The sequence below is a fragment of the Phodopus roborovskii genome, unplaced genomic scaffold (genome assembly GCF_943737965.1).
Source record: "Phodopus roborovskii unplaced genomic scaffold, PHOROB, whole genome shotgun sequence".
Taxonomy (NCBI): Eukaryota; Metazoa; Chordata; class Mammalia; order Rodentia; family Cricetidae; genus Phodopus; species Phodopus roborovskii.
This window is the reverse complement of record NW_026126603.1, coordinates 266,326-292,938: the sequence shown is the minus strand read 5'-3', so window position 1 is coordinate 292,938 and position 26,613 is coordinate 266,326. Positions and strand designations below refer to the sequence as shown.

The following is a 26,613-nucleotide window of genomic DNA, read 5'->3' as shown; positions in this document are numbered from 1 at the left end:
CTTAAGTAAAGCAAAGCTTAAAGGATTCTGTAGCTACAAAAATCTTGAACTTTTGTTAGACTTTTACATGTATTGCCTTTTCAGATAGTCATAAAAAAGCTGCTGGGAAAGAAAAGACCTCAAGAGCAGCATTCATCTCTTTCACAGATGATGAAACAGGCTTGCACAGGTCATTCAGGGTGTATGCTTTAGAGTCCAGGCTTCCAAAACAGGCAACTCAGTCAATGGTGACTTTTAAAGAACAAGCAAGCTACTCCATTGATTTCTAAAAGGTTTCAATTGTATTGTGAACACTCAGAGTCATATGTGCTGGGATGCACCCATTGAATTACACTATAAAAAAATTTAGTATCTGCAGGGATGCCTTGATGTTAGGAAAGAGGGAGGTATTCTGGACATGTGCTGAAAGCCAATTGTTCACAGGACAGAAGGTCTGTGAGGGCATGATTGATTATTTCTTAGTGCATCTCCACCAAGCAATGTTTCTCACTGGGAGGTTTTGTACAGATGGGACCATAAAAAAGCAATTTCTTGAATATTATAGTCAAACACCTTTGCTGTTATTGACAATCTGCGTTTCCAGGTGATGCTGGCATTGCTATTCTGGGGACCACTGAGAAACTCTGTTATGGACAATGTAGCCTCTCAATTGTCCTTTTGTACTTAGTTGATGTAGAGTAGGAAGGGCAATTGCATGAATATGGTATAGTCTCAAGGTTCATGCCCCTTCATCAATGTATAGCAACACCACAACATTTTCATTTCTAACTCTTCTACCCACAGATCCAGGATAAATGGACACATTACCTATCTTAGATACTTCTTGGTTTTTAAATTTAGATCTTAAAGCCATAACTACAAATGTAAGTATCTATTTTCATTGTATCAATAAAAATTTAGCACAGTCTGGAGTTCCAGACTGTGTCTCCCCTCAGAAAGCCTTTGTTTTCCCTGAGGAATGTGCTATCCCTGTCACTTTGTGATAGGTAATATAGTACTCTTCCTACATTCTCTAGACATTGTGGCTATTTCTTTTATTTGATGGCTTTATTGGTTACAGTATCTATAAAATTATGTACAAACTGTGATGGAGCTAGTACACAAAGACAACTAATTGTAACTGTGCATAAGAGTTTAAACTGATTTCTACACTTTCTCACCGTCTTTTATGATCAGCCTGTCATAGTCACACGTTGACTGAGATTCGATGTCCATGGAGATAATGTTGAGTTCCACAGTAGAATCAGGAGCATAGATGATCCATATACAGTCAAGACGATTATCATACTGCCCAGGCCAGCCCGGGGAGAAAAAAAAGACAGGAGTATCTCCTGTCACCATATAGCCTCCACAAGCACCTGTAGGGTAAAAAAACCAACATCTTTAAGCCCTTGTCCTGGAAGTACTTCAAACTGGCTGCACTCTGGGGCTGAGAGATAATACACAGTTAAAAGCACTTTCTACTTTCCCAGAAGACCTTCGTTGGGTTCCTAATACCCATGTCAAGCAGTTCATAACCACTGTGACTCTATCTCTAGGAAACTCAACCTCTCTTCTGGCATGTTAGGGCACCAGTACATAGTACACACACACACACACACACACACACACACACACGCATGCACACACACACATGAGAGAGAAAGAGAGAGAAGACTTAGAAAGACCCCAAACACACCTGTAGCAATGGCAGGAATAAGTCCAGGAGAAACATCTACTGCAAACCACTCTAGAAGGAATCCCTTCCCCTGAGATGGTGGAGTCAGAAGAAAACTGAAATGTCATAGAGTTTCTACTGGAACTAATAGATTCTAACAACTGTTTATTGCAGTAAGTGCCAATCAGGTGGGAATGGATGTCAGGCCCATCATAAATCTGCATGTTAAAAAAAGAAACACACACACAATAAAGCATCATAACTAGCCAATTATCTATATTATTCTTCATTAAAAGTGAAATTTAGAGGATGGTTTGTATTTTATAATTTTATCAGAGTAGGAAGAATAAGTAGAAAGAATAATAAGAAAATGCTTTAATTCCGTATAAAACAGAAAGTTACATTAAATATATTGTTATGAATAATTTAAGGTGTTCCATATAGCTTTATTTTAGAATTATCTTAATAAATATGCTTGTGGTCTATATAATATTTAGTGGCTTATAGTCAAATCTGTGGGTGGGAAAGTATAACCTATGGTAAAGAGGGTCTTACTCTAAGAGAGAAAAGAGTTAAAATTAATAACAAAGAAAGAACACAGCTCATTGAACTCCCATATTCAAAATATTTAGTAAATCTATTACATCTGCCTTAAAAATACTATCTTGCCTATTTAGAGACATTTTATGATAGTCTCCAAATAACTGTTATTCATTTATTGTCATGATCATAAAATCCTCTATTAAGCTCCCTTCTTTCAAATTACGTCCTAATTATTCCCACAGCTATGGGGTGTCATGTCACCAGTCATTAGCTTATACTTTGAGTACTGAGATCCCAAGAAGAGTGATTGGATTGTGGCCATCATTCGAGGACATGATAGTGTCCTCTGGAATTCACAGAGTAGCCAATGAATAGATGGCAAAAGCCATCATAGTTTCTCCATTTGTATTTTCATATTTTTATGTCACCCTTTCAGGTTTCAAGACTGTATCACTAGAGCAGACAACTCTCCCTCTCTCAGGAAGTCTGCTGCATTTGAGTATACACTGTGCCCCCTTCCTCTCTCTCCACCTTAACGCTGGGGCTTCCATCTACAGTAAAGACTTCTCTTAAATTCCCAACTTGCTTCAAGAAAAACAGCAAAACAAGACAAACAAATAAAAGGACAAACAGGAAGACAGGATAGAAGAAAGAATAAACACATAACTAGATCAAATAGGTATGCTTAGACAAAGTCGATAAGGAAATTATAATATTGCTTAAACTTCATTTTATGTAGAATAGAAAATAACAAATATAACATAAAAATCTCTTTATATAGATGATGGTGAAGCAGCAGTTATGAGAGGACCATCACATATGTCTTTTACTTATTTAAATGGGTATGAATTTGGACTTATTTTTGTCATTAGTATCCATCAAAATATATAAACATCCCCTCATAAAGAAACTCACCTTTAATTTGTCAAAATTGCAGTTGGATGTTGATTCCATGTCTATCTCCAAGATTCTAGCCTGGATAATTTGAGATGCATTTACATTTACTGTCCATACATAATTGGAGTTATGGGGGGTAACTTCCAGGCCATAAGGGAGATGCGATTTTCCCATGACTTTCTGCAATATTATCATTGCCAAACACTAGGAGGGAAAACAGAGTTGTAAATCAGACCTATTTAGAATTGTTCTTTAATTAAATGAAAACAAAAAACAAAACAAAGGGCAAGACTGTTGGGAAGGACAGGCTTTTAATTGACTGGGATTTCTTTTCTGACCACTGAAAGAAATACTGCTTCCCTTTTAGTCTTCTGGGCTATTAGCTCCTGGAGAAGGATGGCTCTTGAATGCAGCCTTAGTTGGCTGCAGGGTATGAAAAGAAGGGATAGCTTCCCATGAGAAAAGGACTTCTCCGAGGCCAGGGGACTTGAGGAATAGGAATGCCATTTCACACCTTAATTGTATTTTTACCAATTTTGCTTTGTTTTATGAAATAAAGCAATTTTTCCTCTCCTTTTAAAAGTTCTATATGTGGATCAACACAGAGAATACCATATCATGGCAAAAACTCGAGTTAAAGAATAAAAATAATTAATACTTTATCTGTATCGGAAGAACAGCCCACGTGTTTATCTAAATGCTTAAGCCAACCCCCAAATAATTCTAAAGATCTTAATTTTAGAAATAAATTTAAAAGAACAAATGAAACATGTTTGACAGAACTTTATCTACCAGGACCATATTAAAAGGTCCATTTGCATGATATCATAAACATTATTAGCAGATGGAAATTGGAGCCTAAAAAGAAGACTCAAAGCATCAGCACATTTCCTTTTCTTTGAGTGAAGCATCCATAAATAGTTAGGTCTTTCTACTATATTATTCTACAATCTGAGAAATGAATACTGAATATAGGATTATTCTTAGTTAATACATTACCAAAACATTTGTCATCGTTCCTAGTTTGTAGGATACATTATGGAAACAAACCAACTTACTCTGATTGAACCTGGCCTGGAAGCCCATGCCATTGCCTGAACCATCAGAGACAAATTTGATCCAAAGAGTATGCCCCTTGATGGATGAGTAATTGCCAGGGAGGAAGTTTCCACAGTATCTTCCCACCAAGCGGCCTGTGGCATTTCCCTCTCGGATTTCCACAAAATCCTTGTTACAGTTTGGAGAGTTCTCCAACTGGAAGGATCTAATTTGGAAACAAACAAACAAAAAGGAACAGAATGAACTGACAGAATAAATTTGAGATTATCCTAACTTCAGTTTCAAGGGAGCTAAATCCCTCTTCTGGCCCTGATGGGCCAAAGTAGTTCAATACTGAAAATGTTGGCTATCATTCTTATTAAGAAAAAAAAAGAAAACTCAATTTCTTTCTTTATATGCTAAAATTAACTCAACAGTTTTCATATATGTTCTCAAAATGTTAGAAATATAAAACTCTTACAAGAAAGCAAACTATCATTGGAACTTTGAGATAAGAAAATGCAAAACAGTATTACATATGAGACAAGCAGCATAATTCAAGCTCAGTTTTATTACACTTGTGTTATGGCTAGTGCGATCTATATGCTGACATTGTTTTACTTTGCTTCTAAAAAAAAGAGAAAAGTGAATCCTCTTTTCTCTCAGAGGGTAACTCCCCAGCCTGGCTCTCAAAGCATCCTACCCTGGCATGGTGTGTGGTCCAATAATCATAACACCACCTGAAAGCTCATCTGAAATAAAGAGTCTGGACCCCACATGCTTTGTCTGTACGTTTCTTTCCTTCCAGTACAGGTCCTTTGCTTATGTGTTATAGTTTCGGATTTTGTTTCTGCGGGCCTTCCGTGTGTAGGAATGTGTCTCAGATTCTGTACGTGCTTCTTGTGCTTCTCCTTCCCCTCTTTTCTTTTCTTTTTTCCTGTTGGTTTTGTGCTATTCTGGCTTGCTTGCGTGTATTTACTTATAATAATTATTAATTTAGGTGACTCTCTCTAATGAGAGAAAAGAAGATGTGCATTTGGGTGGGTGGGGAAGTGGGGATGATCCAGAAGGAGCTGGGAGAGGGGAACCAAAATCAGAATATATTGTATGAAGAATATTTTTTTTTTAAATCAGATAATTAGATATTCAAGAGGTAGGGGGAGAATCTAGCCCTAAATAGTAACTGACTCTGGACTTGAAATTAAGCAAAACTCTGGTGATCTAAACACTTGCTAAAATTCTGACCAGTGGTCCCAGACATCACACAGGCAAGGTCTTTCCTAATGATCAGATTGTCTTCCAGGGATAAACAGCAGGGAAGGCTTTCCATCAGGGATTACAGCGGTGATACTTGGAAGAATCCAACCAAACTTCTTATGAAAGCTTTATTCTTGGAAGTCTTTGTTTTAGACTGGTATACTTTATAAGTGAATCTACCCTTTGGCTAAGATCTGTCAGTAAAAATATAATGTGCAACAAAAATAATCTACTTTCTGTTTCCCATTATCTCATTTCAGCCCTGCCACTAGAACCAACAGTTTCCTCAAAGCCTTTTTCCTGACATACAATACATTTTCTGTTCATTCCTTTGAATATCTGTTTCATAGAAATAGTAAGTTTTATTTCTCCCCTCTCCTTTTCATTGCAAATCCAACCATAATTTATCCATTTTTTTTTCTCCCTGCTCAGTTTCACCACACTATCCATAATTTAAACCCTGTGTGAGAACTTGATGCACTTCAGATGCTTCTGACACACCCCAGGGAAGAGGGCTAGTCCACATCTGGAAGTAGTTTAGATCAGGGCAGAAGTAACTCCCATGCTTTGCCAGGAACGCTTTCTCATTACCATTAACACACAGCAAAGGCAGCTTGCAGTCTACAAAGGCCACTTTAACAATAAAACTCAAGCCTGTAACACAGAGGAGTCAAACTTCACAAAGTGAGCAAGGAAACAACCGAGTCACTAAGAGTTCTCTATTCAGAAATCACATTTAATGTCTCTCAGCTGGAAAAATGGATGGCACTTTCTGTCCTTGTTTGATTTCTGTTGTTGTGACAGACACCATCACCAAAACTAACTTGAGAAGGAAAGACCTGGGTAGGGGCTTAGTGTTGGCCAAGGGAGCTTGGTCCTGAAGCACCACAGGAGATTCTTAAGACATAGCAAATACTGAAAGTCTTCACAGAACACTGCTATATCATGGTCTTGAGCTAGGTATTTTAAAATTTAGTATCCTTAACACTAATGGGGATCCTTCAAGTTTATTAATGTCCTTCTAAGGTTGGAGTAAACCTTTTGAGCTTTCAGTTCACTAGCATCTTGAAGATGATTTTTCAATAAATTTGTCAAGAACGGAGAGCATATATGTATTAAATATCCCCAGTATCTACCTAGTTCCTGGAACCACTGAACATCAGAGGGGTAAACAACATGAGTATGGTAGAGGTGGGGGAGGAAAAAGGCCAAAACGTAGGTTCATATATTTGGCAGTTATGAAGTCCAAGCTCCATGGAGGATCTTGGCTTCATCACTGAGACAGGAGAGCACTCCTCTCATCGCTGTCTGTAAAGCACCCACAGGGATGGATTACGTCCACTTCGTGTTCAAGGTACCAATTAATATATGCCGAATAGAAACACATGTAATGTAGAGATTATTATATGGATATTTGTTTAATCTCTTATGACATAAGAAATGTCACAATTTCAGTGAAAACAAAGGTGATGCAAACATTCCCATGGCAGTTTATAGTTATATTGCCTTTCAGATATAGGAAGAGAGTCTTGCTTAGCACAGTGCCACTTGTACCCTGAGGAAGCATGGTCTGGTGGATTAAAGAAAGCAATTTGAAAGATTTGAGCTTGTCTCATTTTTAGTCAGTTCTTGTTGTATAGATGGGCGTGTTTAGGGGGAAGAACCAGAAAACATTGTTCTTCTCTCAACATGGAGGAATTTATAAAATCAACAGCCAGGTATTGCCATGCATGCCTGTTATCCCTGCATGGCAAGGTGAGGCAGGAGGATCACAAGTTTGAGGCCACTGTGGGCTACACAGTGAAGACTTGTGACCAGGATGTGACCATCCTCTCAGTAACAGTGCTCACCAGTACTGAGACAACACTTTTGCAAAGGACTTACAGAAAGGACAGCTGCAGCTGGTTTCCAGGAGAGCTGACAATGTTCCAGACACATTCTACATTAGGATGGTAGTCTGCTGGGTAGTCGGGGCTGTTGAAGATGCCATCAGCTATGTTGAAGGTTCCACCGCAAGCTGGAAGGCAAAGAAACAAAGGGAGCTTCAGAGCAAAGACCAAATGAAGGACATCATGAGATACAAGAGGAAGAGCCTTGGAGCCATATACAAAGAAGGACATGGTACTTCTATCTGACATTAATAATCAATCTGTGTCACATATAGGAATAGAGGGAAGATTCCAAAGCCAGAAAACCAAGAACTCTACAGTATGATTGGCCAGAAGGGACCCTTTTCTAAAAGTCTTTCTCCATGTGAACTAGAAATGTAGGTTTAAAAGGACTTGTTTTGAATCCTGCAGCCACTTGGTTTTTTTGGCCAGGGTGATTTTCAAGCTTGCCCTGGAAGAGAAGGTACTTCCCAGCTTTTCCTTCTGAGAAGAGCACTTGAGGCACACTTGGGCTGCATCAGCCTCTCCTGGTCAAGAACTATAGTGCTGGGTGGCACAGCACTTTTCCATCATGTGCCTCACTGTACGATGGACGTGTCAGCATCCAGACCTACCTGACCCTACCATCAAATGCAGAATACAGAAGAATAACTGTCATGGCAAACATTGCTGTGACCCCAGAGAACAGGTCTCCAGGACTGTAAGGTGTAGTTAAAAACAGCCCTGTTTCCAGCCTGTTCTCCTCACTTGCAGATTTCATGGTTATGAGAATTTACACAACATTAAATTATAAAGAAGGCACTTGGGAAATTTTAGGAAACTGGCTTCCAACTTTAAATTAAAAGAGTCCTAAATAACCAACCAAAGATTCCCATCCTGATATACCTGCAGTCACATGGTAATGCCTTTTACTCACCTGATGTTGATGCGGAATAGAAGGCATGGAAGCCCTGAAACATGGCGAAAGAATCAGAGACAAACCTCAATGTAAGGGCATTGCCAAAGGATGTGATGGGACGGGGCAGGGAGGCACCACAGTAACGGCCTAATGAATGAAAGGAGTGAAAAGGAGGTGAATAAAGAGCCACAAGTATCTATTCCAGGCACACATAAATAATCATAATGAGAACCACTTACATCAGAGTTTTGTTTTAGACACTGTCTGGCCATTAAACATAAACTCTATATATAACTGATATGACCAGACTTCAATATAACTCAGGTAAATATTTCCAGCCAAGTGGGGACCAAACAATAATGCACTGAAACTCTCAGTACATTGTCACAGAGAAGAGGAGATGGTGGATCAGATTACGTGGATTCTATGCCTAGCTTGCCAGTACTAGCTATGCAACCAGAGACAAGTTACTTGGGGTCCTGTGACCTAGTTTCCCCATGTGAAGAGGGGAACGTACTAGAAATAACTAAACCCATGTCATAAGGATATAAAGACGGGGTTACCACTTACAGAGTACTTAGAATAGTACTCCACAAGAGGTGGTTGGATAAGAGTGTGTATTATTTGTGTCTTTGATACAATGCAATGAGTGGTGTGCCTAGTGTTTCATTATGGGCACAGAAATCAAAGCAGTCTCCTCTGACAGAGCTCACCTTCTGCAAGGGAGACACTCCCATGACCAAATACAAACAAAGCTGAATGCATCTAAGGTTATTTTGTCTGAACCATTTTAAAAGCAATGTTGCACACATTTTAACTTCATTGGGATGCCTAACAAACAAACTGGTGAATCTAATTAAATCAATTAATTGATTTTAACATCTTTTCTTTCCTTTGGAGACAGAGGAAACATTTGGAATATAAGAAGTATTTTAAAGTGCTAATCAGAAATTTCAGAATTTTTTGTTTAATGATGAAATGATCTTTGTTCCACTACTGCTTGAGATTGTAATTTAGATTCTGTAACCCACACTTTAGGAACAAACTAAAATACACACTAGTTTTGAATATAAGTTTCTTGAGCCTCATATTACACCGCTTTCCTACTCTCTGATTATTATGTGGGTTCTGAGGCTCTTCATGCTTATTGGAAACACTGTAACTTTGAATGTCACTACACACACACACACACACACACACACACACACACACACACACACACACACACGCCATGCCAAGTCTACACATGTAAATGACTGAGTCTCTGGTACCTTGGACAGGTGCGTCATAGTCCTTGCCATCCAAAATTTCTAAAAAGTCCAGTGTACAATCTGTGCTGTCTTGAAGTTGAAAGTGGCTAAAGGAGAGGGTAATATGATTGACTGTAGGAGAGAGAGAGAGAGAAGAGGGTTGGTTATTTAACAAAACACTGGCAAGAAGAACAGAGAGATTTTTGCCTCTGGTACTTTCAGAGGAGGGTTTTCCAGCAGGCAAGCAAGGAATTTGGCAGCTTTGCACAGGACTGGAGTGGGTAAACAGAGCTAAGGGCTCAGCCTCATGCTTAAAGGGCTTCCTTTGAAGAGTAGCAAAATCAAAGCTTTTGAAAATGCCTGTAGAATCCCAAATGCCAGTATGGTCAATCAGGACTCTTGGGTAAGTTCATCTCAGAGCCTTTGGGGAATGTCTTTCTGGAAAACATAGCTTTGGGCTTTTGTTTTGTTTTGTTTTATCAGCCATGGTTGTGTTCCTCTCATAAGTATTTTCCTCCACAGATTAGTTTTCTTGGATTCTGATTCCTTACTGAGATTCCTTCTGATTCCTTTATGGAGAGAATCTTCTTCCACAGCACATGCCTCCTAGACACTCAAGCTTATTTAGGGGTCACAACCAGTGCCCTAGAGCTTCTGAATCATCCATCAAGAAAGCTTTGAATCATGTAAGGAACAGCAAGTGCCTGGGTACATTTTCCTTTTGTTGTCCTTTCCAGCATCCCTAATCTTCAGAATGAGATCTTTTCCTGTTGCTGTCCTTGCAGCAGGAACTTTCATCTGGATGTTTTTACAGCTCATTAGAAAATATCCAATAGGCACAAAGCTGCTGGGCTCAAGGCAGGGGGCTTCTCTTCCTCTGCTTTGTTGGGCCTCCACCCTCTCTATCAACAAAGACTAAGAATTACAGCACTGGCTCCCACATCTCAAGTATGGCCACAAAAATACTATCAATTTGTGAAATTTTATTTCACAATGAATAACAACTAAATTAAATTTAATAATATTTAAGCCCAGCTCTTTTGCAAATTATTTTGTGCTGGGATCTGCTTAGCCTAAGTGACTGTCCTATTTTCACACAGGTCATTAACTGGAGAGCAGAGAAGAAAATTTAATCACTTTCCCACATTGTGTCTGAAATCACAAATTCTTCCCGGAAACATTAAAGGAGGGCAGGGTTCAAACAAAATGGGATTAATAATGGGACCAGGATCACTCTTTTTGGAGCCACTCTGCCATGTTTATAAGGGCTATCTCACTTTCTCTGCCTGTAATAGAATTCTAAGATTTCAAAAAGAAAGGAAAGGAAGCACTTACTGAGTGCTTCTAGGCCTGTGCTGGGATTTAATATGTACACAGAAGGAGAGACTGGATTTTTCTATTAATTTCCCCTTTAGTAAATAATAGCTTGTGACATCATATTCTCCAACTGTAAGGTATTTCTTCAAACTATACCCTTATTATTCATGCATTCATTCAGCATCTACCACACTCAGCAATACATGTCAAGATCTGTTTGTCTATCAATTACTTTTTAACGACCTCAATCTCACATGCCTGCCAGTACAACAAAGATGTACCCAAATACTGTTTAACAGTGCTGGGAGTCCAACCTAGGGTTTCGTGCATGGTAGGTAGGAAATGTTCTCGGAAACACAGCCTCAATCCTTTGTCTTGCTTGTTTGCTTGTTTGTTTTTGAGACAAGAATTTCACTGATCCCAGATTAGCCTCCAACTGGATATGAATAGAAGGTGATCTTGAACTTCTGATTCTCCTACCTCAGTGTGTGTTGGCATGACAAGCATGTGCCACCACTCTTGATTCATGTAGTTCTGGGCATCGAATACAGAGCTTCAGTGCTTATACTCAGTCCACTAATCTATACTTTGAACTCCCCAGCCCTTGCATTTTTAGAGACAAGATCTCCTTATATTACTCAGGCTGGCCTTGAACTTACTGTTGAGCCTAGGCTGTTCTCCAACTCATAAGTCTTCTGCATTAGCCTCCAGAGTTTTAGGATTACTACATTCAGCCTTAAAAATTCCTTCAAATTAATATGAATCAGTTTGCTTACTAGACTAGAAAATGACTGTCTTCATGCATTCCAGGAACCAGGGCTTCAAGCAAAAGAGGTCAGTTATCAACAGTTACCATGGGAAATGTAAGCACTCCACTGACAGCCATGCCTCCCAAAGGTATCCCTTGCCCCAGACTCCACCCTTTTTAATTTTGTTACTTACATGGAGGTGTAGCTTCAATTATCCAGGTACAGCTTTGATTGTTTGGATATTTATCAGGAAACAATGGAGAGGAAATAGTTTCAGAAGAGTCGGTGACGATGTAGCCTCCACATTCTGGAAAGCACAAAAACACACATTTTCAGATGACTGAAAATTGTTATTTCCACCATGCATGCCAACAAAGCTTTCTGTGGAAAGCTGCATATAAGCCATCAGATAATGAGAAAATACTTCACAGTTATAATATATCTCAATGACAGGAAATGGGACCATGGGCATAGAACAACACCTTATATGGTTCTGAATTGTTTCAATCATTCAACCAATACTTTGGTCTTGATTCACTTACTCTGGTCCCTCATAAGTTACAAGAAGGGTAATTTGTTCATAAATAAACTTCATTTTCTCTAGAAAACATTCAGTTTATAAAGGTGACTGCAAGTTAAACAGAGAAGCTCAATGCTCTGTGGAAACAAGGAGAGGAGAGTGTGTTATATTGTTGAGTGCCCAGGATCCAGAGAAAGCAAGACTGAACCAGGACCTGGAGGAGGAGAAGACTAGTGCAGGGACTGGGCAGCCTGACATGGAAAGGGGCTTAAATCATATTGCAAGTAGCACTGTAAAAGAGTCAGGGCAGGTTTGGGGACTGCAGTTAAGAGTGGGAGTGGGCTGTCTTTCTAAGCCACACAGAGAAAGGACAGACATGAGGAGTCTCTGTAATCAGAATATGTCTCTTACAAGTTATTTTGGAGAAAGATGGAACAAGAGTGGGTGAGTCTGAGGGGGTTGTTATAAATGTTCACATAGGGATGATAGGGTACTTTAATTCTGAAGCAACACTTAAGAGCATATTAAATGTAAAGAAAAATAATGTTAAATACTTCTTTTCTTTGAAATCACTGGGAATGGTACACTTGCACACTATTGTCTTGCTCCAATGTCTCTGAGAGTGCACCTTTGAGAGACAAGACTCAGAAACACTCTCCATGTAGGACTGTTTACTAATATGATACCAGCAAGTCTACCTGTATGAATGTTAACAGGCACAGGCTAACCTTATTTGAGGTGAGGCCAGTGAGATGGCTCTGTGGGTAAAGGCATTTGCCATTAAGCCAGAAGACATGAGTTCAACCCCTAAGATCCACATGGTGAAATGAGAGAACTAAGTTGCCTTCTGATCTCTACATGTACACATGACACATACACATAAACACATGTGCAATTTTTTTTTAATTAAAACAGTTTTTGAAGTAAATGATCTGTGTCATCAAGATAAAAATCATGGCCCCATTCAAACCAATTTAAATCCCTCCAAGCTCTGGGTTTCTTTCATGTCTGACAATTTGATTCTCTGAGAAAAATCTGGTGAAAGGCAATAGGTGAAAAGGCTTGAGAGAAGAAATTGAGAAGTAGTGACTGAGGACAAGAACAACAGAAAACTATGGGATTCAGCAATGAAGTGAGCCACTCTGTGGAGACATAGTCTGACTCTACATCACAAACAAGTCTTACAGTTTTATATCTTCTTGGATAAGTGCCTAGGTAAATTTATTTGGCTAATTCTTCTTTGTATATCACTGGTACTGTACCATTAAATGTTATTCTAAAAACATAGTGCTTAAGAGAAAGATCCTGAGACATCATCACCATTTAAATAGATGAAGATATGTAAAATATATGAACAGCTACAATACTTGTATTTCTGTCTGAACATTTGCATATTAAGTTGGAAACTTTGATCAACTTCTGACGTCTGGTGTTATTAGAGCACTCCAGGGCTTAAGTGACCCACGAGATACTTACCTTGTCTGAATTGAGCTCGGAAGCCCTTGCTCTGTCTGGAAGACCCAGACTGGAATCTCACAAAGAGGCTGTTTCCTGAGGAGGTGATGGACTTTGGTGGCTTCTGTCTTCCACACACATTGGCAACACGGGTATTTACGGAACTTGAGCCATCATACATCTACAAAGATGGAAGACAGAAAACTCTCAATACTGCAAGTTTACATCTTTAAGGCTTGTATTCTGTGTACCATCTGTGTATCAATAAACCAGTAAAACATTGCATTGGCTGGATCTAGAACAATTGGCTTTATTTCATTGTCTTGTTGTAGAGTTTCAAGGGCATGTCTCGATATTTGGTTATTTCTAGAGACAATATACAGATTTCAGTGTGAGGTTTTCTGCTAACACCACGACTACCTCTATAAGTTCTGATCTCCAAAATGCCCTCCTTTTTCTCATGGCCATTAGTACATGTCCATGATGTGTATTGAAAATACTTGATGCAAAGTTGAACACAAAAGCAAAGGTCAGAGATAACAAATAACCATGCATTGTTAGAAATACAACCTTCTTGGAACCCTTTGCTCCTCAGAGGCTCATAGATAATGAGCAAGGAAAATGGCAGAATTTTTCTAATGTGAGTGGGACTAGCTTGATTTAGGAAATTAACTCATCCAAAGACATTTTTGGATTCCATCTCTGACCAGTACTGTCCTGGAACTCCTTTGACACACCTTCTGTGCCAGTGGAGTCAAGGTCCAAATTCCTGCATCATTCTGAAAAAACTGGAGCTTACACATATGTTTGGTACTCTAAGCTAACATGAGTTCTTGAACACTTTTATGTATAAACCAGGGGTGAACAAGTCCCTTAAGTTTGCACGGTAACACTTACTACTAAGTATATACTCTGTCAGAAATCAGATTTAGCCTTTCTCATGTGATCTTTCCAACCATACTCTCTACCTATATCTTTATCAACAAATTCATAGACAGTCTTACTAATGTATAAGTTACATAATTCCTAAGAGGGAACAAGTCACCTTGAGTCTGAAAACTTGATTTTAGGGTCTAGAATTGAAACTTTCATTTTGTCCAATATAAGATATCTGTTGAACAGGGTAGATATATTGCTATAAGGAGAGTGAGTATCTGAAATAAATTAAATTATGACTAGTTCATTCAAAACTAATGGCTATTTATATTTTGCTAGAAAAATTGGGGGAGATAACAGAATATTCAGGAACCTAAAGTAAGGGAGGTATTCACAGGAAAATCTAATGATGACTATATCAGAATTCTATTAAAGAAGCAGGCTTGGGAGTGTATTCTGAATTGATTTGTGCAAGCACATGAGTCAGGTGGCAAAAGGATTTAAATTCTCAGAGGAATGGAGCAGGGTTTTACAGTAATAAATACAAAGTAACTGTGGTTCTAGAACAATACTTCTTTCTTCCCCCTTTCATCATTTAATATTCATATTTTAGATCCAACCATTCAGAAAATAAAATGTTAAAATTATTTTTATTCAACAAACATTGATAGACAAATGAATGATGTTCTGCCAATTTAAAATATGAATTTCAGTTCTGATCAGTTTGACCAGTCACTTCTTTTCTGCAGGGAGTGTTCAGCCATAGGACATCTGTGTCACACCTTCTCCCCTAAACTCAGAGTATATTTAAGAAGAGGGTGGTAGATATGACTGTGAAAGTCAGAGGATGGAATGACTGCCAAAGAGCAGTGTGTTCTGGACATGACAGGGTCTTTGCATACATGAACTCACACAGCTGTGCTTGCTTTCCCAAGATCTACACACAATCAACATGGATAAGGGAGTGACTCAAGATGCTTCATCCCTTAGCTGAGAGGCTACTGGCAACTGATGACTGATGGAAAAAGATATGTCAGTTTTCTTCAGTGATATGGACCTTGTTTGTGCTCCGGTATATAACTCTATACTCATGTATGTATGGGTGGCCATATACTCACTGATTATTGTCAGACCAAAAACTAACTAAATAACCACTAATTTCCCAAATCCAAAAGGCACTCCAAATGCCCTGTGGTAAACATTTCTATGGGAAAGGGGTTCTTTTCAAAAGGACTGGAGATGGAATGAAATCACAAGATTCTAGCATACACATTTACTAAGTCAAAATGTAATTTTAGTATGTAAAAAGAAAGAAAAAAGTACATAACCTGGCACATAACAGCTAGTAAAAGTTAGTAAATATGAGATGTATAAATCTCAAACATATGTCAGTCTATAGTTTCTAAGGACAGAGGGCTGGGTTGAGGGAATCCTTAAGTTAAGAAAAAGCTGCCTTCTCCTTTATGAGGTGGATTATAAACAAAACAAACAAACAGACAAAACAACAAAGCAGGCTCAACTGTAGGAAGCTCTTCACAGAGGGTAGAGGTCCCCTGTGACTGCTGTCATGCCAGGTTTACCTTATCATATTCTGGACCCAAGAAGTGAATGGCAGGGGTATTGTCACAGGACACAGCCAACCCTACACACTCAACTCCCAGGTGCCTTTCCCTCAAACTGTGAGAGAAGGAGAAAGGAAAAAGGCTGGCCAAGGGCTTTGAGTTTATCCCACAGCCCAGAGTATCTCAGAAACAGGATTAGTTGCAATGCCTCAGCTCTTTCCATACCCCAAGCCCTAGCCAGAAGCAAGAACTGAGCTAATGGACTGGGAATTTTCATATTTGGTATTTCAATATCATGAGATTTGAGTAAATGTCAACCATTGTCAGGTTAACACATGTCTCCCTTGTCATATATTGAGTGGCATTAGGAAAAAAAATTATTCAAGTGAGAGACTGACATCACTTCTTGATGACATTTACAGTTCTGGGAGGAGGGACTCTATGTTAAGAGTCTTACAGAGTGGCCATTTGAGAAAACACGATGATAGTCTTTTAATTTGCTATGTATAATGTGTAGATGAAAAAATCATTATTGATGAACTGTATGGGCTACTGAGACATTAATAGCAGAATGTTTTAAGAGGGAAAGACAATTTACTTAGTAAAACATCTTTATAAACTTCAATGTGAGACTGAAATAATGTAGATGATGTTTCATGTCTTAGGGGACAAGTTTTTCCCCTTCTTGTGCTTCCTAATCATTGTCCAGACACTTACTCTGTGAAATGGAACTAATATTAGTGTTTATCAAATATTATTTGTGAGAATTAAAAGAATTAAGTAAAAAAAAAAGAATTAAGAGAGTTCCTGGTATACTGCTTGTGTAACAGATAACTATTTAATAGCACAAATCTTCATGACTGAACATTTTACATCTCTCCTCTATTTCCCAGCCTAATGGATCAGTATGCTGTCAGCCTTCTCTGATGTATCTTTTGAGTCCATCTCTTCTGCTCATGCTTGGAGGCTCCCTCTGGGTGCTTTATTATTTGGATCTTGCCTTGATCACTTTTTTTTTCTGCCTTGGCTTTCAAGTCAGTCTTCCAGTGACTGCCATTGTGCCATGTGCTGTCTCTAGAGTATGAAGTCAAATACAAAAGGCGAGCTGAACAGCCCTATAGGTTTGTGAACTTCATCAGATAAGCAGTCACCGGTGGCTACACTTGAGAACTGAAGAACATGTGATTGATGTGGATGCTAGCAACGATGCTTTAGCCTGTTATAATCATACCCTGGAGTGATTAAACGGCTCATAGAAATATCAGTCACTCCTTATGGCCCAAAGCTCATGACTACAGGGCAAAAATGAATTTCAACTATGGCAGTAACACATCTTTTACTTCTAAAACTGCCAAGTTGAGCTTTCCATGAAGAAAAAATGGGAATAAGTATTTTCTTTTCATTTGTGGCACTATACTTTTTGTTTCCTTAGCTTATTTGCAAACCTTTTGGGGAAAAAGCAAAATAATGCAATTGCAGCCTAACAAAATGTGTTGGGTGGGTGGCTCAGCAGGTAAAAACAGCTGCAGAAAAGCCTGGTGACTGGAGTTTGATCCCTGGGACCCACTCACATGAAGGAAGGAGAGAATTGGTTCTAACAAGTTGTTTTCTGACCTCCATATGCATACACACGTACACAAAATTAATACATAAAACTGTATTTAAAAAGTTAATTTCATTAGGATGATATATTGAAGACTAAAAAATAGTTATATATCTTTTAAATTGTAAGTGCTTAAACACAAAGGGCGATGCTTATCATTTAATAATGATAGTGAGCAAAAAGCTGAAGATTCTGAATTCAGTTCGGTGTTCCTAAGGTCCACAATGTAAAAAGACAACTAAGACCTTTTACATAGTGTGACTAATTATGTTAGAGGTAGTGGCAATGGTAAACTTAGTAGTAGCAGCAGAATGCAAGTATGATATATATATATATATATATATATATACATATATATATATATATATATATATGGTACTTATACATATTAAATTGTGTGTGTGTGTGTGTGTGTGTTAGTTCTTCTAATAGCCTCATTATGCAGTTTGAAAACTTCAGACTTAGAAAATGTAAGTGATTTGAAATCAAACACTTACTAGTAGCTCAGAATAGTATAAACCCTATCTTCCTGACATCTTACTGATTATCATTAAACCAAGGGGAAAGGTAAAATCAAGTTGCATTCATTCAGTTCAAAGATTAAGAGGCCAGAATTCTGTGAAGCTAAGTGAGATTCCCCATGACCTTTAGGAAAGAATTGTTGAAACTTCTTGATCATCTAAAGCTTCAATAAAGCATCCTTAGGGTCTGTGATCTTGGCTATCAACTTAACTTTATCTGGAATTAACTAAAAGCCAATCATCTGGGCACACCTGTGAGGGTTTTTTCTCGGTTGCTTTATTTGAGGTGGAACCCATCCTCCTCTGGATCGTTTGAGGTTGGAAAACTCACTCAAATTCTGGAATACACCTGGTAGAAGAAGCTCACATAAAAAAGACAAAGAAGAAGGAAGCTTCTCCTTCCCACTTGCCCTCATTCTCACTGGCAAATTCATCTCTCTTGTCCCATTACATTAGGAACCCTGAGGAACACAGGGACATTTTAGGAAGTCTTGTGTTGGGCTCCTGTGGATTTCAGCGTTCTTTCATACACTACATTCCGCTAAAGAGGTACCACATTTCGGGCATGGCTAATTCAAGGAGGTGTCTAATAAACAGCCTAGTATCTAGGCTAATAAATAAAGCTAAAATTTATATCCCTGACTGCTAAAACCGCTGTGCTCTTAGAGCTGGGTGCACTAGTAACTGTATATTTCCCTTCTCAGGCTTGATACGGATCCCTTGCCCACACTCTTCGCTCTTGCCACCCTGACTTCATTTGGCCACCTGGTCCTTACTCTTCATTAAGTTTTAACTCTGGCAACTCAAGCCTCCTGCTTCAAGTGCTTTAAATCTTAACAAGGTGAAAGAGATGTGGGGGAGGAGAACACACTCAGGCAGTAAAAGAACTAATTCATAACTGTCAGGTCCAAAAGAGACCTATTTCCCAAACTCCAAAGTGTTCTCCAAAGATCCTGAATTGAGCTCAGCCTGGACTGTGGGAGGGTTTCTGAGGGTTAGACAAAATCCAGCATTCCTCAGGAACTTGTGAAGCAGGTTCCCTTCTGCCAAAAGGAGACATTTCCCTTACCTCCAGCAGAAGGGACAAATGGATCTCCTATTAACATATACCTCTGGCACCTCTCAGCATAATCAGGATCCATGTTAGCTTTCAGGGTCCCTCAGTCCCTACTCACAAGTGCTTGTTAAACATTTCAGTGCCCCGTGCCAGTCTCCTGGCCCTTCCTTCCCCTTCTTATAACCTGGATGTTTGCACTGTTCCAGACCCCTGCTTCTGCTATCCTCACTGTGATTTCCTATTCTCTACCTCCTGCTATTTTCCCCTTTCTTGTAGATAGCACTTGTCATATCCACTCTGCTGGCCATGTTCAGTCTATTTCTCTGGACTCTTCCAGATGCCTCCAGATATTTTCTCTTTCCTCTGCACAATAAAACCATCCTATGTTGTGGAGTAGTCATGTCATTTGTTTATACACTATCAAGTATAAAATCAACTTTAAGAACAGAGAACTCATGAACCACCTTCACACATTATATATGATAGCATAGCCGCTAATGGAATTCCCAGCTTCAGATCTGGCTCCAAGATAGTGGAAGCACTAAAGGACAAGGGGGGGGTCCCTCAGGACACTGTCCATGCTGTTAGCCACAAATATAACCAGGGAAGGATATGGAAGCATGAGTCCTTGGCGATTTTCTTGAGGGGAGAGGGAAAGGAAGCCTGGGTTTCCTGGGCAATGACATTTCCCAGCACACTGCTCTGAAAAGGAATACAGTGTTACACTCACAGCTTCACATCTTTTGTGCTGTTATTCTGTCCCTAGACTCACTTTTCACATTTTCAGAAGACTGTAAGATGTAAAAAAATGTGCCAGTGTCTGAAAACTGTGACTTAGATAGCCCTGAAAAAGAAAGCATATGAAGAGACTCTGAGCCAAAAGGAACACAAAACATGGTAAATACCCTGGCCCAGGAGCTGAGAGCCCTGGCTTCAGCTCCACTCCTTCCTTTGCTTTGGCTCAGCTGCTGGAGATTGAATTGGCATGGGTGTGGAAAATGGCTAAGCAGGTTATCAAAGGTGAGTCACAAAGTAAACACTTCAAAGACCTTACTCAAGCAGCTCAGGGCAAACTAAGATGTTTGATGGGGATAAGGGAGGAAGGGGAGAAGGGAAATAAGAGGGGAGAAAGGAGAACACAGGTGTGGGGGTTGGGGGCTAAGGAGGAAGGGGGAGAAAGGAAGGCTGACTAGTCTGGATTCATTTGTAAAACAGTAAATATTTAGAGAAGGCTCTTTCCCTTTGTCTCTCTGAGGCTCCAGCCATCGGTTATTCCTGCTTCCCTTTGGCTCATTTTGAGAAACAACTGTTTTAAAAACAAACATATCATGAACTGTATGACAAAACAAATAGTAAGACAAATTATGGGTGCTGGATTAGGAGCCTGCCCTGTTGCACCCTGGGTGTTGTAGGCAGATACTATGAACAACAAGCTCTGCTAAAGTGAGGCTGGGGGATCTGGATTGTTTCCATTCAGATCAGACACTTAGCTTCCTTTCCCCTAGATAGGCACCAAAAGCTTCACAACAGAACAAAACACACCCAGTTAGGGCTTGCTTGTCCCCCTGCAGCCCCAGCTGTTTGTCTTAGTGTGTCTTCCCTGCAAATAAGAGACAGGATGGGCTTTCTTTTCATGTGCACGGATTCCCACAAGGCAGACATTCCATTGCTCTGAGCAAAGAGGCTGCTGGAAACAGAGGTCAGCCTCCAAGGGCCCTGGGCGGCCCTCAGCTGCCCTCCCTCTTCCCTCTCCTGTCCTGCCCCTCCCCTCCTCCTTCTCTCACATTGAGCCCAACCATTTTCTCCCAGATCAATAAGAAAGTGCAGACCCACAGCATCTAATGCTCAGAAGGGAAATTCTAATGAGGAGATTAAACTGGCAGTTAGAGGTCACTTTAACTCATAGCCATCAGGATGGAAAACATGATGGAGCCCTTTTCCCCTGCTGAATATATAAAGCCACTCCCCATAGCAGGTCCCACTAATGTCTAACTCATGCTATATGGTTCCCCTAAACCAGAGGAGAGTTAAGGTCAGGATAGACAAGTTACCAAATGTGTTGACACCCAACTCCTAGTCTACCTTTCAGGTTAGCTGTGTGTGGTAACCTCACCATTTTAATAGATGTTTTTAAATAAATTGGCTTCCCTCTGTTTGTATTCTAGCAGGATGAAGTTCTAGAAAATCCACCTGGGCCATGTTTTCTAAGTCCTCATGCTGCTCAGAATAATGAAGTTCTATATCAACAATAGTGCAGGAGTGAGCGGATTGCAGAACAATCCCACAGGTGTCTTCTGATCCCAGCAGGAGGACAGATGGCAAAGACTTGTTCACTCGTTAGTCACCATTGGTCTACTAGAGATTCACCCATCACATTGCTGCCTGCCTTTGGGTGCAGACTGCTGTGGGTTATATGAGAGGAGATGGGCAGTGTTTATTACTTTAGTTAATTGTGCATCCCAGGGATAAACACCTGACAGAAACCACTAACGGGAGGAAACATTTAACTTGGCTGATGGCTCTATTTTTAATTTGTTTCCTCTGCATGCTGAAGTTTGCCTTCCAGTCCCAGTGCTGTAGCTTGGGGCTGATGGTGGGCTCACTCTACCTCTAGATGAGCTGCCATCTGTGTGCACAGAAGAAAAAGGTGAGCATGTCATTCATATCCCATGGACTTGCATTCTAGAGACTGAACTTGAGAGATCCCATGGGTCAGATTTGACATGATGTTGTCATTACTGTCCATTGCATCCACTTTTCCCTCTTTCTACTCACAAAGGCAAGGCATCAAACTGGACGCTAGTCCCTAGCATTCCAGGTTCCCAGAGCCCTTAGAAAATTAAAATCCTCAGGACATTCAGAGAGGGGGGAGGAGAGGGAGAGGTAGGAGAGAGAAGAAGGAAAACAGAGAGGGAGAGAGGCCATACTCAACACCAAGTGGATACACATAATTAGCACCTAACAATAAATGAATGGGTGAATGAATGAATGAATAAATGAATGAGCCAACCAGTCATTGTCAATCAATGGAATCTAAGCCTGACTTCTGAGGACATTTTACACTCCATATTTGCATTTCTAACATTTTTTTCTTCTTTCAGTAATAATTCAAGTTCAGATTCATCAGAAATAGAAGTCAATTTTTATATTTTATCAAAAAACTTATTCTTACTTTAGGGAGTATGAAGAGGGTTTCCTCTGTGTGCTGCACCTTGAACTAGACCCTATTAGTCTCTTTCTTAAGGATATTTTTAAGGAGATGGCACTAAGTGATTCGTAGTCTGTCCTGACTTCAGCATCTGTATCTTTATTAACTCCACGACTGTTGATATTTCCATTATAGCCATTATAATTTTTTTCTTTTTACAAAAACAGGAAGACTTGTCTCATTTAAGCCAGTTTACTAAAAATGCCCTGAATACAACCATTATTAAAAGTATCATTGGCTGCTGTTTTTCCCCTTTGCTAATGACTCTGAGCAACAGGATCAAGAAATTACCTTTGGTGTCTCCAACATGAATGATTGGCTTTGTATGGGCTTCAGCTACAGAGATACTTATGTAAGATATTTGGACATTGTGGTGCATTTCACATCCCGTGTCCATCTGGCCATAAAGATAAATGACTGGGGTCTCAATGCTGGCCTTCATGAATCTCTGGACAACTCACTGTATCTTGCAGCCAAACTTCCAGCCTTACCAACGCATTGCCCTGTCTGCTTCCAAACCTCTGCAGGCATCCTGTTCCCCTAATCCAGTGTTCTTGGTGACTGTGCACAGCAGATCTCTTTCCCAACTTACCTGTGTGCTTTTTTTTTTAATACTTATAAATAAGTTGTTCTAAATTACATAAGAAAGGATGACTTGGCTTATACACAGCTTGTGTCATTAACAACAAAAATGTATAAATCATAAAGAAAACCCAAGTCATATGTTCTAATGTCTCTTTCTAGTGATGTACAATTGTAGGACCCATCAGGGTCATTGCGTTAGTTAATTTTGTTAGTGACATAACACCTGACAGGGCTAGCTGAAGGGAGGGAGGAAGGGAGGGTTTAACCTGGTTGATGGTTTCACAGTGACTTCAGCTCATCATAACAGAAAAGGCATGGTAGTAGAGGGGCTCCAACTTTGGTGGTAAGAGCATGTGAGGTGAATAACTTGTATAGCATAAACCAGAAAACAACAGAGTGCAACGTTTGTATGGATGTTATAGTAACCTACTTCCGTTGGCCCATCCCAACACCCAAAGGCTCCATAGCCCTCCAAATAGTACTACATACTAGAAGCCAAGCTATTAGCCTTTGGGCTATACCTCAGATTCAAACCATAACACTGTGCATCAAGTCTGTGTTTTGATAACAGTAATACAACGATTTCTTTTTCTCTTACATTTGGCTGCTGTTTTTTCACACACATCTCATCCTTGGGGGAGATACATATATATATATATATATCTCCTAAGTGAGAGTGAGAGAGTTTTCCTATGATTTTAAAAAATCATTTTCCATTGGTTACTTTTATCCATAGGTTATTACTTTTTATCCTTCCACATCATTTATGTCTATAATTCCTTGGAACACTCAAGAAGTTCTGTACTTTCTATCCTGATGTGATCTAGAGTCTTTACCCCTGCACACACTGACCTTTTCTTTACAAGGTCATCAAACCCAGTGACTCTGTTTCCATCCTTATATTGTCATTTCTGCTGAATGTGGCACCTTTGATTGCTCACTCTTTACCTTCAGCTTTGCCCTAGGTCTCTCTGTAACCTCTCTCTCTCTGGTTCTTCCTCTATGTCCCTGGTATTCTACTCAGCTTCTGTCCTCTGGGCTTTCCTTTGTCCCTTGAATGGTAGGATGAGCCCTAGGAATTTACCCGGTTCTCCTGTAAGTGACCACACTTACTCCCATGGCTTCAAGAGCCACCCAACTAGAAATACATACACAATTACATAAATATCTCCAACTAAGACCTCCACCTTTACCACTGAGCTCAAACTCTGAACTCTATAGGGTAATTATTAAACACAAAAGCTTCCTATCAAACCTAGATAGCTTACTCTTTACTTAATGAAAGGCATTGTCACTCACCGTTCTTCACTCCCACCCTCTATTACCTACCCACCTTCTACCATATAATTGGCCCACAGGTCTTTCATTATATCAGGCCTCTAGTATGAATGGTCTCTTCTTTCCTTTCCTAAGACAAGTATCTAGAATAAGACTTTGTCACTCAAGCATTTCCCACTTATTCTCAATGGTCTTCATTGAAACCTTTTCTTTCTCTGCCAACTCATTCTTAACGATGCTCGTTGTAAAATATAGCCCCGAGTAAGTCATTACTTTGTTATGTGGGGAAATATACATGGACTGAATCTACCTGTAAGATAATTTCAGTTTCTTTTTAACTAGGACATGGAAAAGGATTTGACTTGGATGGCCTCTGTTGGCTTTGGTCCCAAGGCACAAATCTTGCCTTTTCTGTTCTAATGTCCATGTGCTATTTTTCTACCCATCCTTCTCTGGCCACCTCATTTACCCCTTGCCTCACTGCATGCTGTCTGTCATTTAACTGTCACCTCTAGTGTGAAAGCTTTTCCAGCTTCCAGAACCAAATGAGTCACTCCCTGCTGCTTTCTTGTGATTATTATGGCAGTGTGCTGAGTTGTGGGTACACTAAAGTAGAATTCCATTAGGAAGATTCATAAACTTCTGCATCTAAAGAGTCTGAGGCCCAGTGTCAAAGAGAGGAGCTTCCCTGTTTGTTCCTAGCTCATTGACCCTCCTAATATTGCATGTTGCCTCTTGTCCTGCTCATTGAACACACCTGTCTGAAATCACATCAGTAACAGAAACATGCTGAAGGCTACAGTCAGAAGCTTCTCTTTGACAGCAAGCATGTCTTCTACATTTTTTTCAAATAACCCAATATAAGTATGGCATACCCCCCCCTTTATTAACCTAGTCCAGTCAATGAGACTAAAGCTGAATGCTAAATTCTTCTCGAGCAGCACAGGTAATAATGACCACATCTGGGCTAGATCAAGCTTCATCCTACCAGAAAGGCAGATCTCAGAGCCACTACACTACAGTAACTCTCAGAGTTGGTACAATTCACTAGTTATGTCATAACTCGCCAAGTGCTTCAGGATATCTGCTTCTCAACACCCATCTGCCCACCTCCTAGACTACTCCAGCTGTTTCATACTGACAAGGTGTTTGGATGATCATATGTTGTGTTCTGATGTCTCTGACAAGCTAAATCCCTCCCAGAACCTGTCTGCCCATTTACTAGCACACCTCCATCCTCTGATGAGTTCCCATTTAAAGTTTTTCTCCCTCTTGCCCATTCTCTCATGGTTGCCATGGTTGGTTAAGCCAAGACCTGCCATGCATGGAGATGTGTTAATAGTTAACACAAACTTTTATCTGTGTATTTATCCCAAAGGTCCATGGAAAAAAACATTTCATGAACACAGGAAGGAAAAACACACCAAAGTTGGGTGTGCCTCTATCCTGGGCTTTGATCTGATCATATTCTGTATGTTAAGCTCTAGAGATCATGGATATGCGAAGGAGGAACTATATCTTCACTTGTCTACACTGTGGGTGCTAAAGGAAGAGCAATGGAGAAGTGCCTGTTGTCCCTGCCTGTGGGTAAACAGTATTCTTTCAGCCCATCCTAACTTCTACCGGAGATCCTTCTTTGAATCAGTATTTATTCATGTTTTGCTTGTAAAGAAATTTTGCAAGCCTCTAGGGTTTCTTTCTTTAGGCAGAACTTATAATTATATTTGCCTTTCATTTGTTGGCTTGCTTCTGATTATTGCTATAGAAAGTCAGCATTTAGTCTACAGGATTCTCAAAGTCAGTCTTTCTTTACCCCTTGCTTTAAGTCTTTCTTAAGTAACCATGTCTTTCTATTTATTCTGCTTGTAAATTTAGGTAACACTGTCATATTCTTTTCTCTCCTCCTTCTAGGATCTGTTTCTATGCCTCTCTAATATGTCTGAGCCCCTCTTCTGTATTTTAGTCTTTTGTTCACCTATGCCTTTCTTTGTGTTCATTATTCTGACTTGTCTTACAGTTCATTTTTCACTTCATTACTCAATCTAATTTTCCCAAACAACCTATTTTGGAGTCTTTAATTTAGATAGTATAGGTCTTTTGGGAGTGGAGGGTTCTAAAAATTTGCAGTTGGCTCTTTTTAAGGCTGTGGTGTAGCTTTATATAGTTTTGATTCTTTACTGAAATATTTTAGTCTGATTTTCATCTTCAGGAGCTTAGTGTCTAGTGACCTCAATATTAGGCATGTCATCCAGTTTGTTTCTGTTACTTGTTGTTCTGCAGTGTCTCATTTATGCCTTCAGCAGGCTGCACATGAAAACATACAGGGTGTCTAGGATGATTCTCTCTCCCCTTAAACAAAACTTTAGAATGCTTCTCCCAGTGTCCATACCTGAACATACAAGCAATACAAATTTTGCTCTCCTTTATCTTGAAATTTGTGGGGACCACACAGA

General features: G+C 39.6%; 1 protein-coding gene across 1 annotated transcript in view; it reads right to left on the bottom strand.

The window, feature by feature from the left end:
- Positions 1-26,613, bottom strand: part of Cubn (cubilin) — a 202,139-nt gene that overhangs the window by 71,688 nt on the left and 103,838 nt on the right. The window contains 11 exon segments of the mRNA XM_051205896.1: positions 1,161-1,358; positions 1,679-1,748; positions 1,750-1,875; positions 3,116-3,232; positions 3,234-3,301; positions 4,156-4,361; positions 7,277-7,409; positions 8,198-8,326; positions 9,451-9,561; positions 11,689-11,802; positions 13,492-13,651. Coding sequence (XP_051061853.1) covers positions 1,161-1,358; positions 1,679-1,748; positions 1,750-1,875; positions 3,116-3,232; positions 3,234-3,301; positions 4,156-4,361; positions 7,277-7,409; positions 8,198-8,326; positions 9,451-9,561; positions 11,689-11,802; positions 13,492-13,651 — 1,432 coding nt within the window.